The 14,555-nt window shown below is 42.9% G+C and overlaps 2 protein-coding genes across 2 annotated transcripts; one reads left to right on the top strand and one right to left on the bottom strand.

Moving 5' to 3' along the window:
* The first annotated feature begins 2,082 nt into the window (after nucleotides 1-2,082).
* Nucleotides 2,083-3,067, top strand: LOC123107040 (uncharacterized). Its single transcript, XM_044529050.1, has one exon. The coding sequence runs from the start codon at nucleotides 2,410-2,412 to the stop codon at nucleotides 2,875-2,877; it is 468 nt and encodes a 155-aa protein (XP_044384985.1). The 5' UTR covers nucleotides 2,083-2,409; the 3' UTR covers nucleotides 2,878-3,067.
* Nucleotides 3,068-6,629: 3,562 nt separating this feature from the next.
* On the bottom strand, nucleotides 6,630-13,874 carry LOC123103717 (phospholipid:diacylglycerol acyltransferase 1). Its single transcript, XM_044525391.1, has 6 exons — nucleotides 13,084-13,874; nucleotides 10,998-11,220; nucleotides 10,613-10,896; nucleotides 8,755-9,082; nucleotides 7,579-7,844; nucleotides 6,630-7,396 (listed from the first exon to the last, which is right to left on the bottom strand). Exons 1-6 carry the CDS (start codon nucleotides 13,572-13,574, stop codon nucleotides 6,913-6,915), a joined length of 2,076 nt encoding a protein of 691 aa, XP_044381326.1. The 5' UTR covers nucleotides 13,575-13,874; the 3' UTR covers nucleotides 6,630-6,912.
* Between the last annotated feature and the right edge of the window lie 681 nt (nucleotides 13,875-14,555).

Genomic DNA, 14,555 nt, shown 5'->3' with positions numbered 1-14,555 from the left:
AAAAAATCGGTCTAAAACTGGCTGCACCTTGTGGGTCTTTTTTTAGGTGGTAAACGACCTCAGATGGAAACGAGCCCAAAAGCAATTCTGACCGCTTCGACGAGATGAACAACTTCCATGTTGAACACTTTTTTTATCAGAGGCCATCTTGAGTGGGCTATTAGCTGTTTTTTGAAGTCTGCAACAGAGAAATCTGAAACCCGGATGGTTGCCCCTGGAGTATTCGGTCATCTTGATGCAGCTGCGCATTTACGCCTTTAAGTTTTGCATAGGACTTTGGATTAAGATGATTATTATATAAAAATCGACTGTTTCAATGAGACGAAGACAATTCATGTAAAAAAATTTCTTATATAAGGTCATCTTGAAGGCGTAATTGGCCGAACAGTACGTTGTGTGCCAAAATCTTATTGCTTTGAGCATGGTTCCGGTTGTTTAGATGAGATGGGACATTGATGACCCGAACATCAAAGTTTCTCATTTTGATGGTACATAACTTTTTCTTGTAGATTACTTCTTCATTTGAGTCCATCTTAATTGTGTTCCGTACCATGCCAAAATCTGGTGTCAACACATGCCCCTTATTTTCCAGGAAAGCTTAGATGCCAAAAAATAACTTGCATAATGATTGATCTAGGGACGATGTCAACACTCCATCGGTCATTTGTATGTGCTTAGGGCGATAAGTATATATCAGTCATCTATATGCTTAGCGCGATAACTATATATCGGACATTTCCCATTGCTTACTTGAACTTTGTTGATGCGAACTTGGGCGGAGTTTCCTCAACTCATTGCTTAGTTTTCAAACACTCGAAAAGAATACGTTCAATAGTCCGGCAATAAAATTTCATATATCAATGTGCATCACAAAGTCTTTTGCCGAACCATCTTGTCCACCCTGTTGCAAGGATCTTACAGATAATCAATAATGAGCTTTATTTCGCCTGCATAAAAAATTTATTAGTGGCCAAAGCGGTGGGCTTCGGTTCGGCCTTACCTATGTTGAAGAGACTAAGCATCAGCTATTGATAGATATGCAATACATCAGGATCAACATAGTAGCCGGATGCTTGATGTGCCAACTCATTTCAATTGTCTTGTCTAGATATATGACCAATTTGAAGGCACCCAAGGAGAATATTACATCTAGACATGCTTCAAGATAAATTATAAGTGATTCGTCAAACATTGATAACTCTTGGATATTTGTTTCACTACTCGTAACGAATCACCCAACACCTCAATATGTGTAGCACCTATGGCAACCAAAGGCTCCCAAATCGAATAACAACGCATATTCAGCTTTGATTATTATGCAAAAAATACTTTAAACGACATGAGGCTTCACAAAATAGCACCATAAAAAGACGAATGTCCATCTTTGCACCTGAACTCATTTGCACCTAGCTGACGAAAAAATTCAAAACAAATACTAGAAAAATTCAAAAAAACAATTTTTGTGAGGTAGACAATTTGATGCGTGAGGCCCGCTCCAATTTTTAAATTATTTGGACATCTGAGGAACTCTCAGCAAAAAGACAAATTAGGGGTTTGTAAAAATGTTCACTGTTGATGTACTGTTTTGTTCCGATTTGTCTTTTTTGCTGAGACCTGCTAAAATGCTCAAATGACTTGAAATTTGGAGCGGGTCTCACGCATCAAATTGTCTACCGCACAATTTTTTTGGAATATTTTGAATTTGTTTTGATTTTTTTATAATTTTTTTCTAACCAGATGCAGATGAGTCTGGACACCAAAACGCCCTACTCCATAAAAAGATATATAAACAACACCAACACATTGGCCATTGTTATGAATTCAACCATCAAAAAGTAATCTCCATAATACCAAAGGGACAATGCTAATATCAACATTATGCATGTAGTAAATTAAGCACTCGGCATCAACAGCACGAAGCAATCAAACTGACCCGATCGTCGTGACATACCCAGAGCTCGTTAAATTAAACTAGCGGTTAAACACGATGTGTTTGTTTGGGTTTGGAGCCGACGGAGACTTCTGACTGGAACAACACCTACTCCGAAGGCTCTGCACCCGCGGTGTTGACGTGTTCGGCGCTGGGCCGCGCGAAGTGGATCGTATCAAACACTCCCACTCTCGCTGCCGCTACGTCCAATCGCACGCGCTCCGTAGAATAGGCCAGTCGGCCGGCTGGACCCCATCTCGGTGCAGCTCCGAGCGGACAAGTCCACCTTCGTCCTGCCTGCCGCCTTCCTCTCCTCCGGCTATATAGAGCAAATCACCCACCGAGGACAAATCATCTCCAGATTCCTTTCACTTGGATAAACACCAGAGCTCTTCGTCGACCAACAAGATCGATCCAGGCCAAGATTTGGTACTGCTCTACGTCGCAGCACGAGCACATCACAGTCCGCGTGCGTATACATGGGTAACTTGGTCTCGCAGTGCGTCACGGGCGGCGCAGAGCGAGCGAGTCCGCTGGTCGTCCTGCCGGACGGCAGCCAGTTCCGGCTGGAGGAGCACGCCGGCGTGGCCGAGCTGATGATCGAGGCGCCGGGGCACGTTGCTGTCATAGCGAGGGACGCCGCCAAGGAGCGGCGGCTGCGGGCCCTGGCGGCCGACGAGTTCCTGCGCGCCGGCGAGGTGTACCTCCTCGTGCCCGCCGGGAGGGCCGGGGCGCGGCTGGGCGGTCAGGAGGCGGACGCCATCCGCCGGCTGGTGTCCGGCAAGAAGGGGGGCAAGGGCAGGGGCAACAGGTCTGGGAGAAGGATTTTCCCGGAAGGAGAAGCAGCTAGCACCGAGGGTGGAAAGGAGTCTGCTGAATGTGCGCTGCTTTGTAGGATTAGGCCAAGGCAGTGGAGGCCCGCCCTTGACACCATCTTCGAGGCTTAGATTGATCATGGCCCCCGTCTCTAGGTTAGAATAGGAACATTCATTCGTTTTGTTATTTTTTGTTGAATATTGATCATCCTTCTTTTTCAAGCAAGGAGAGAAGGAATTCGTTTTGACGTGTACTGTCTTGTAAAGCTTTAACTTATTTTGGAGTACAAGGTTGTCAGAGCTAGAAATAGTAATTGTCAAACCTAAATGCTACTCATTCTGTGCATACAGATTTGTTGAGAAGTCAAACTTCACAAATTTTGATCAAGTGTATAGAGAAAAATATTTACGCCCTAGAAAAATCATAGCAATAGAAAAGTCATAAAAAAATGAGATGACATGCATCTCAAATGTCATCTCAAATCCTATGAGTGAAAATAGAAAAGAAGATGTTGTTTGGTTCATATCATAGGATTTTTTTTTCTATTGAATCTAGCCTAATGTTTATTTTCCTATGAAATGTGGAGGATAGAAAAAATTCCTTCATAGAAATAGGATTCTATTCCTACAAACTAAAGGACTCTAAAGGAATTTTTTCTATAAAAATATTATCCTACAAAATTCCTCCAAACCAAAGGAGGCCTTAACATCTAGTATACCAAACATATATTCATTATAAAATGTCCTCCCTTTGTTTCTAAATATAAGTCTTTTAAGAGCATCTACAACCGAACTTGAGAAATCCGACCCCTCAAACACGCGCGGATAGTGACCAGTCACGTCTCAAAAAATGGATTTCACATCCGGATATCTCAAATTAAAAACATGAAATCCATATTATTACATGCAACACGGCGATCTTTGAGCGGAGCTTCGTCCGGGTCCGCTCCCCGCTCGTCTAGCTCCGCCGTGGCCATGTCCAGCGGCCGGTTGCGCCCCTCGGAGTGTTGATCCAGTCGCCGGCAAGGTAGAGTAAGGCATGGGACATGAGTCGGCTCACGCGACTCAAGGCGTTGTCGTCTCCCATGCCCTACTCTTCATCGTCGGAGCCCGGAACCCGTTGGGTGCCGGTGGACGTCAGATCGATGATGGACCCGTCCTGGGACGAGCCGGCGACATTCACCGTGTTCGGACACCAGACGGACCTCACCGCCTCCGGTGAGGCAGCGACGATTGCCCTAGCACCAGATCCATGCGCCATTTAGGCTGACACAATGGATTCCCGACGAAATGAGTCCGAGCGCTGTCGTGCACGAGCCTCCTCCCGGGCGCGGCAGAGCGCAAGTCGGACGGCCATCTCCTCCTCGGGGCCGCGTGTGATGAGCCCTGGGTCAACGAATCTGGAGGTGAAGGATTCGGATCCACTGCCCTCCATGCCGGAGACGGCCGAATGGTGCCGGAGATGAGCTTGGGTGGCGGAGAGGAGTGAAGGAGAGTGAGGTAAAGTGGCTAGGGTTTGGTCCGGCTAGCGGATGGGAAGGAATATATATGAGGTCGGATGGGCCAGCGTGGGCCGGGTCCGACGTGGCGGGCATACCCGGGCGCCCCCATATTTGTGCTGGATACGAGGGGTGTCGGTCAGCCCGGGATTTTGAGGCCCGTTTGAGGTGCCTGTCTGAGTCAAAATTTTAAAGTGACAAGGCGGCCCGCCCGGCGTATGAGGCGGGTTTGAGGCGCCCGGATGTAGACGCCCTTAGAGATTTTAATATAAACTACATATGAATATATATAAATATACTTTAAAGTGTAGATTCACTCATTTTGCTATATATATATTTGAATTTTTAAAAAGACTTGTATTTAGAAACGGAGGAAATAGTTTCTTATTTTATTTATTTAATATTGCAGATATAAATAGTTCTTTCTAAATTTGGTCAAAGTTCGCAAAAGTTAACTTTTAAGAAAATATGTACTCACTAATTATGGAACAGTTGAAGTACTAAACTGGCGGCGGCTCATCATCGTTTTTGCATGAACGCTCTCAGGTACGTCAAATCTGAGCTAGATTGAACGGTTTGTTCAGTGCAGATTCTGATTTTTAGGCACAAGTGAACGGCCCAAATTTGTACGCTTTTCTCCATTTTCTAATCCTGAACATGGCAAATTCTGATTTTTAGGTTTTTTGCACATGACAACTATGTCAGCTATAACATAGCAAAATTCTGTGTGTGTTTTAGGTTTTACACATTGTCGGTGTAATAGCATGACAAATTCTATGTGTTTCAGACTACTTACACGTGGCAACTTTTCACACGGTACCACGATAATTCTCTAGTTGTGTCATGGCAAATCTCTATCTAGAGCATGGGAAATTTCTGAAGACATGTGTGCGAATTTCTCCGTTGTAGCATGTAATTCTCCATGTTATATCATGGCAATTCTTCTCTTTGCAACATCGTAAATCATGGGCATTTGTGGCAATTTTCGTGTTCGGTAGGAAAATTATCCCCTTTGCATGGGCATTTGTGGCAATCTTCGTGTTCGGTAGGAAAATCTCCCCTTTGCAACACGGTGGACATTTGTGGCAACTTTCTCATGATGTAGGATGTCAATTCTTTTTTTGTTGTACCATAGCAACCATCTTCTTCCTTCATGGCAATTACTCAAGAGGTAGCATGACAATTATTCTATATTGCAGCATGGAAATCCTTGCACACATGGCAACATGGAAATTTTTGCTGATAGCATTGCCATAGCATGGCAATTTCTCTTTGATAGTATGGCAAAAAAAAATTGTTGAGGAGGGGGAAAGGGGTGAGGGGTATGTAGGGGAGGGCCCTTTGAGCGTTCGCTTGGAAGGTCATTGGGAGGGAACGCATGGACATTCGTTTGCTCGTTTGACGTTAGCTGAGGGAACAACCGTTTGCTCTGGCCACCATCTAGGGGGTGTATGCCAGCTATTGGCTTCCATTGTAAAATGTCGTTGAGCATAACAATGAATAAGTATTTTTCCTTCCCTTAAAGTTCAACAACCCAAATCATAACTCGATTCATTTCTAACTTTTGAACTAGACCAATAGTTTGTGATGGTGCGGCGGCGGCGGATGCGACACAATCCTCGAAACTGCATTTCCTCTAGAGGAAACACGTGATTTAACCTTCTGGCTCGGTCAGCCAACGCCAATGTCCACACATCATTTTTCTTGTTGAAGATGTTGGGTCGAAATTCCATTTCAATGGTGATAGCCCTAGGTTTGTCCATGTGGTTTGACCAGCCAACATTAGCACGTGAGCCATGATTCCATCTTCAAGGTGCTATCATGCAGTCACATCGTTCGTTAGGTCACATGTCGCTTGGTTGCCTCAGATATTTTCTTTCCTTTCTGTATGCCAATTTGTTGGGTATCAATGAGGCTTTGCCTTTTTTAGAAAAAGGGAACCACACAAAATCTGCCTTGATCAACAAATGAATATTGCAACTAATGAAAATAGAAACAAATTGCACAATATTTCTCCTTATGGTGGAATTGAACTAGAGAATCAAATGTGTTTTCCATATAAACTAACGGCAATTGAATCACATTATCTTAACAAATATTACTCCCTCCGTTCACTTTTGTAAGTCATTTCAGACAACTCAAAATGGGTTGTTTTGTACATTGTCTGAAATGTTTTCAAGGTCTTATGAAAGTGAACAGAGAGAGCATATAATTTCAGATAATATAGGAGGGTTGCCCTTCATATAGCCATAGCCCTGCCAGAGTAGAGTAGAAGAGAATAAATGTAAGAAGAATATAGTAATCATATCTTAGTCAATTGGGTTTCAAAAAGAAAAAGGTCATGCCTTGATGAACAAATGGATGTTATAGTCGACAAACATGTAATGAATTGCAAAATATTTCTCATCATCACAAAGGAACCTACAGAAGTATAACAAATGAATGTTACAAGTGATGAAGATGCAAATGAATTGCACAATATTTATCATCATAACAAAGGAACCTACAAAAGTATCACAGCTTCCATCTATACATTTTAATATACACCGCGGTTTCACAATAACGCCAGTGTCAGAGCAAAAACCATTACATTATCAAATCAAAATTAATAGGATTCGACCAGAGTAAAATCTGCTTCGTCACCACAAATCACATGATTTCCTACTAACTACAATTTCAGCTTTATCTTCTCGGACCATTTGAATATATCAGAATACACCTGATCACCACCAATTTCCTCACCGGTTGCCCCAGCAGCAATCCTGATAATATCCTCCATTAAAGCAAAGTTCCCCATAATATCAACGTGGGCACCACTCTGTGTGCCCCTGCCTTCGAGGAGATTCGAGGGTGGAGAATGACTATACTCTCTCACGTAAGTCTTGCTGCCAGAAGGGTTGAAGCGAGTTTTTCCACGCCATGCTTTGGCACACATATACCCTGAACTAAGAACTGGAACAGTCTCGTCACCATTCGACATGTAAACACCACCTTTCAAGCAGCTATTCTCATCCCCACCCTCAGCTGAGGCATCTATCTGAAAGGGTATATAGCACTCTGCCTGTGGGGATAATTTATAGACATATGCTCTTTCGGTAGGAATGCCTACTCCATACATCGAAAATATTTCCATTTCAGGCGCATCTGGTAGTCTGCAAATGAAAAGGATGTAAGATAGCATTCATAAACCAACCAAAATAATACACAATATTTGCAAGATTTTGTATGCATGATCGCCATGCAGCAGATTTTTTTTACAGAACATGCTTTCTTGAAAAAAAAAACTAATGTAGGTAACTGAATTAAAATGAGAATGCTGGCAAAAGGTTCTTACTTTGTCTCCAAGGGGTTTGACCAATACTTGTAGTGGCCATATTTTGGATCATCCAAGTTATCAGCAATTCCATATGAAAAATGAACACTACCACGCTGCATCATCCTTGGAGCAACAAAGTTAAAAAGATCTATGATAGAGCCTGCGGTGAAAGCTTTGTAGTCTGAAACTGCCTTTATTCCACCCCACCCTAATTCCTGATACTCTGTCCAGACATCCCGGCATGATGTATTCGAATGGGCAAGATTATTACCTTTGACAGCATCCTGAAATGACGATAATAAGTTTTTTCGGTGCTCACAGCTCAATTTCCAGATAACTACACGTTCCAACTAAATATATCACTATCTTGCATCAAGAGTACACCACAAGGTGCTCACAGCTCACCTTGAAGAAAATAACCCATTCTACATACAGTCATATACTAGCAAGACAGGTAAATATATCACACTATCTTATATAAAAAAGCAAATCAAGAGCTTCATGTGGTGAACTGGAAGGCTTAAACTGGAGCAAATTCTTAGACAAACAGTTACTTCTTCAGGAATCAGGACTGAACCAGCTAGAATTTAAGCCAACAATGTAGATCATAATGCAATACAAAATGATGAGCGTTGCATACGAGTTTGGCTGAAACAATGAACGAGGTACAGTTTGAGCCAACAGTGTTCGATTATAAATGTGATATAAAATTATCATTGTCAAATAGAAGAGTTCCACTGCCAGAATTGATGGAGTTTAACAAAATAACAGCGCAACTAACAAACTGAATACATGTCAGATCAAAGATTTCTGGAATAAGAATAATGCTAATTATTAAAGGCACTGACAAGTACTCCCTCAGTTCAAAAATAATTGAAGTCTTAGAATTGTCCTAAGTCAAACTTCATTAATCTGACTGAGTATATATAAAAATATATCAACATCTACAAAACCAAATGTACTGAACTAGATTCTTTATGAAATATATTTTCGTATTATATATATTTAAAATTGTAGATCTTTGCAGATAACTTAGAAAAGTTTGTCTTAGAAATATCCTAGAACTTCAATTATTTTCAACGGAGGGAGTAGTTAAAGACAATACCACAGACCTAGGAAAATAGTGATTTGCATGTATGATGGTCGTAAATAAGTAGAAGCTGGTATGCTTATGTTATGCTTCTGAATACTCACACGGAATTCTATCTGCTCAATATTTGAAGCCGGAGCTTCCGCTACATCTTTTCCAAAAGATACCATTCTTCCAAAGTTCACAGGCTCTGGATTAACTTCGACAGGTTCCCCATGAACATCCTTAGAAACCTCTGAATCATTGGTCTTCCGCTTCTTGGATTTACACTCAAAACCATCTTCTGGAGACCAATCCAAACCTCCCCAAATAGTCTCACCACCTTTAGGGAGCATTGACATTGTTGAATCCCATGTGCGGGTCATTCGCATCAAGTGGCGCAAGGTCTGAAGTCCAAGAAAATCTGAGTCCAGCATTTCTGGTGCAATAGCTCTGTACATGAATGACATAATATTTAGGCCTTATACCACCCACGGTAAATTTCTGTTAATCAAATAAGGAAAAGAACGGCAGGATACTATACCACCCACGGCAACAAATTTATGTTTCAAGTGAAACCAGTAACCTATATACTCAAAACAGTAACCATTTACAGTTCTAAAACTGAACAACGGCCATGCTAATACTCCCTCCGTTTCTTTTTAGTCTGCATATAAAGGTTTGGTCAAAGTCAAGCTTTGTAAAGTTTGACTAACTTTATATTAAAAAATATCAACATTCACAACATGAAATCAATATTTCCAGATGCACCATGAAATGTATTTTCATATTATATAGTTTTAGTATTGTAGATGTTCAGATTTTTTAATATAAATTTGGTCAAACTTTGTGTAGTTTGACTTTGACCAAAACTTATACGCGGAGTAAAAAGAAACGGAGGGAGTACTTTACATGGTCCATCCATCAAAGTAGATTAATCCAGCAAGGTTACATAAGCTTGGAACTTGTATCTTGTTTGCAACAGAACACCTTATGCATGATAGTGTTGTGTGACTAACAAACGACCATTAGATGTGCGATGATAGGAGATTCATACTTGGGATCATGGACTGGCGTAACAATGAACAACATAATACAACCTATACTTTGGTATTAGTTCGGTTGTAAAGAACATGGCAAGGATTCTGCAAATACAAAACCATCTTAACAGATGAATGGCACCACTAACAGAGAAATGCCTAGACATGTGCCGCATGATTACTTTAATTGCTTAGAACAATTGATAAGGATACAAACAGAACACAGAATTGCTTAGACTGCTTATAACTATAACATGGGTGCAATCATCAGTTTAGACGGTATCAACTACCCAGCCTCAAAACAACTGAAACAACCAATACCAGCAGGTGCTTCTCCGTTGTGAAAAATAAGTCAGAGAAATCATGTCTACTTGAAATTCACCTCAAAAGGTATCAAAAGGGGAACCACTGTTATCAGATACTCCCTCCGTCCCAAAATAAGTGACTCAGCATTATACTAACTTTGTCCTAAAGTTAGTACAAAGTTGAGTCACTTATTTTGGGACGGAGGGAGTAGTACATAATGACTTTATGTAATGCAACTTCAAACTTCTAAACTAGATCAAGTACTTCCCGGCCACATGGTCCTTATCACAGAACACAGGTTAATCACTATGGTCATATCATACTATAGGTGTAACCATGCAGTCATGAATTCAACAATGACTTACAATCATTTATTACCATAGTTACAAATTAGCTACGCGCAAGTAAGACGTGAGAATAAAAGTATAGAGCTAGATGACTTGAATACTTGATGTCCTTGCCACTACGGGTTAAAGCACGCACAGTATCCTGTGGCCAACTGACAAGCATAATTCAGAATGTGCGTGGGGCGTGGGCGTGGGCATGGGTGTGTGTTGAATTGTAATTCTATAACAAATAACATGATTTCAGTAGGCACATTAAACATCAGCTACCAAACTTTTATGACTTGAATTACCTAGCAACAGCAACATCTTTGGCTTCAGATGAGAAAAGCCCAGCAACAGCCTTTGGAACTCCTAAGAAAGGCCCACCAATGTTTGCTACAGCTTTGATGTGCTTTGCACACCAATCAGGACCACCACCACCACCCATGGGAGAAGGTGCTTCTACCCACTTCATAAAATGAAGAAAATAGAGAACTCCCATGGAATGTGGGATCACCACCGCCCTATTTCCACCATTAGTCGCTACCAAGAGCTCAATGTTACTCTTTATTCTGCTCAATGTTTGATCACGGGTCTGCAGATGGCAATTTAAGTTAGAAACATGACAGAGCATCATATATCAGTAGCATTCACATAACGAAGAAAATATAGCTAATGATGCAATCTATGTCATACCTCAGTGTTCTGGAATGATAACCTCCAATCATAAGCAGCCATGTACATGTTCTTTTCTTCATATCCAATCCGAGCTAAATTGGCAATCAGGACTGCCCAAACAAAATAGCCAGGGACAAAATAGTCAGCTGCGACAAGGCCTGTGACCGGCCTAACTCTTATTCCTGGTTTATCTAATCCAGTTTCGTTGTCCAATGACATATGTTCAATCCAGCATAAAGGCCTGAAAAATGTTTCAAGAGGATTAAAGAGATTACAAGCAGAAGCAGGTCTGTGATAGTGCACAACTATACCCAAAAGAATGCTCTAGCAAAATGAAGGAGACTAGTACAATAACCAACTTAGAGTATATGATAAGTAAGCTTTGATGACTGCAGGCAAAACATAAAGAGCACATATTCTAGGCAAAAGCTCCTTCAGTAGAAAGAGTTGGAAAAAATAAACAATAAACTAAAAATCAAAAAGTAACAAACTCTGTAACATGTAACCTTAGCAGTAGTGACTGTAATACAGCATCAAATGAAGTATAACTCTCGGGTCAATCCATGTTACAGCGGGCAGTATAGCATCTAGCTTTGCATGGATATTTCAGTTTCAAGACTGAAGCTATGTCATAAGAGATTTAGACTCTGCTTCTATTTGTAAAATATCAACTTCATTCTTGGTAACAGGGTTCAGGATATTAAATTTGTTCAGACTGTAACGTCTTAATGCAGGTATTTACGACAAAGTAAATGCAATGCCATATACCATGTAACAGCTAATCCCACAAGAAATTGCTACAGTGCTGAACTTTTAATGTCATATATAGCACGATACACAAGCCCCTGAATGAGATTTCTAATTTCCCAAGGGAATGCAGGAAGCGAAATTGAACGAAGAAACGAAACACTAAAAGACTACATTAATTAGTTTTCTAGCACATAAGTTTTAGGATTCAAATTAGGCTTTTCTCTAAACAAGATATTTTACTGTAGAATCTGAAGTTTTGCAAACAAGTAGAGCACCAAGATTACCACCCCTGCCAAAATGTGACTGTAAATAAAGGCAGTTACTTCAATGCAAAGTGAGTCATCTACTTTTCCTACATAGGGATAGCTCAACAACACAAGGCTTAGAAGGAATAGCAGGTATGCTGTTCAGGGATCACGTTATTACTCTCACCAGAAAGTAGGCAACATCGACCTTTCCAGAAAAGCAGTATTTGAATAATAAATAATGAAACAGTCGGATATAAATATCTACTCCAAAAGGCATCCCATGACTACATCGAAAGCTTTGTTTAACGCAAATTATAATTTCTCCTAAAGGACCTGAACACACATAATCTAGATTTCTCTTGTACAAGAATTTCCCTATATCAACATCCCCTCATAGCCAGTGGGGGACACAATGTTGCCTAGTTTTACAACATGTGCACTCCATGCAGCTCTCAAAGTCACATCTTGCCCACTCAAATCCTGCTCCCATGCTAGTAACAAAAAACAGCATTCCAAGGCAGCTGAAAGTGATTGTCACACCCAACATTTCATAGAAATATCCCAAGTACTTACACAATTAAACAGTACAAAACTAGCTTAAGAAACACAAATAAAGTTCAAATTACCAAGAATTCTAATCCCTCCACCGTAACAAATCAACCATTGAGAAAGTAATAAAAAACATCCAAAATTGGAACCAACTTTCTATTGAGCACCTAAGTCCCAGTTCTTGACTGAGCACCTCGCCATTGAGGAATCATACACCCTAACCCAGACTTCAGAAGATCTGGAATGAACCTCTAGTCCTACAGCTCAGACACATTAATAAGATATATAAAAGAAATCTACGGAAAGGGCGTTAGAGAACACGAGGGATTGACAGCCTATGGAATCAGACTACTGTCCTGAAGTCCTAACTCTGCCAAAACAATTCCCAAAAGCTCGACAAACAACAAAGCAAGCCAAAAAGAATAACATGGGACTCATTCTATTAAAGGATCCTAGCGTCGATTGCTAAAGCAGCCCTAATAACGACCAAACAAAGTTAGAGACTTAACGGACACGCGACGGATGCGAATGCAACACCTAACAGGTAAGAAAGCGACCTCTTGTACACGTCGCCGAATGTGCCGCCCCAGAGGCGCTTCCGGAAGAGCCCCTCGGCGCAGTGATGGCCCTCCCAGAGCTCGAGGCCTCCCGTGACGATCCCCGGCACGAAGATGACGGGGTGCTTGGCGTGCAACCCCTCCTTCTGCAGCTTGACCCCGGGCGGGTCCGGGAGCGGGCCCGTGATGGCCTCCGTTACGTACTGCGGGAAGGAGGCCGGCATGGCGTTGTAGAGGAAGAGCAGCAGCCACCAGGAGGAGCAGACGCAGCCGACGAGCCAGCAGCAGCTGTCCACGCACGACCACTTGCCCCTGGCCCGCCGGCCGGCCTCCTTGGACGGCGGCGCGGAGGCGGAGGAGGACGGCTGCTCCTGCGCCGGCTTCTTCCCCTTGTCCTTGTCCTTGTCGTCGTGGTCGGAGCCATTGCTGTCGTCGCCCGGCGAGGGCGGCGGCGGCGACTGCTGCTGCCTCCGCCTCCGTAGGAGCGACATGGCGCGCGCGCGCGGGCGAATGGGATCGGCGGGCGGGGGCGGGGCTACCTGCGCGGGCGCACTCGCATCGCCGGCGGCGGCCGGGAGGGGGCCTGGCCCGCGAAACCCTAAGCCGGCGGCGGGGCCCAAGGAGGCGGAGGGGGCGAGGTCGGGAGGGGCGGGGCGGCCTCGCGGGGCTAGCGTTTGTGAGGTCGGGAGAGGGAGGAGGCTCGAGGCCGTAGGCGACCGTCGCGCCGCACCGGAGCGATCCCTGCGCCCGATGTACGTGCGCCGAGCTGGCCACGGGTGCCTGCCTACGTGGGCCCGGCGGCACGGGACGGGTCTGTGGTTCGTGAAGACGCGGTGCGGGTGGGGCGGAGTTCGCCTGCCTCTATTGATTGGAACCTGTGTGGGGCCCAGGGGTGGCCGTCAAGGACGGGGACGGTGAAGTGGGGCCGGCGTAGCTTGCAGAAATGATAATGGCGATCCAACCAGAGCAGAGCCTCGCCAAAACGTGATCTTTCTGGTTTTTTTTACGGTGAAACGTGATCTTTCGGTTGGCACGGTTTTTCTTTTTTCCATTTATTACATACATTCAAGGTGCAGAGCACGATCCATTCTCATGTAATAATGGACTTAAAAAACCCCGCAAAAAATGGACCTAAAATAATTTAAATTCCTGTGAATATATTCATTAACTATTTATGGAATCCAACGTATTATCTTATAGTATTATGAGACGGAGGGAGTACATCGCTTTTCGAGTATCTATTTTCAAATTTTGAGAAATATTACTAGTCACAAATTTTAATGTTTAGCCTTATCTTGTCTAGAACGACAGCTTTAACAAGACAAGAGGGATATCTAGATAGCATGAGGGAATGTTTTTACTCCAGATGTCACATATAAGTTTTCCTAAAGCTGGCAGCTTATCAATTGGCATGTCAACTCATCCACTGACTCGTGTTCTCCTTGTAAATATTTCTACTGCCCTTGAAACCC

Source organism: Triticum aestivum, chromosome 5A (genome assembly GCF_018294505.1).
Source record: "Triticum aestivum cultivar Chinese Spring chromosome 5A, IWGSC CS RefSeq v2.1, whole genome shotgun sequence".
Taxonomy (NCBI): domain Eukaryota; kingdom Viridiplantae; phylum Streptophyta; class Magnoliopsida; order Poales; family Poaceae; genus Triticum; species Triticum aestivum.
Note: the sequence above shows the minus strand (reverse complement) of the source record. Positions and strands in the feature narration are given on the sequence as shown.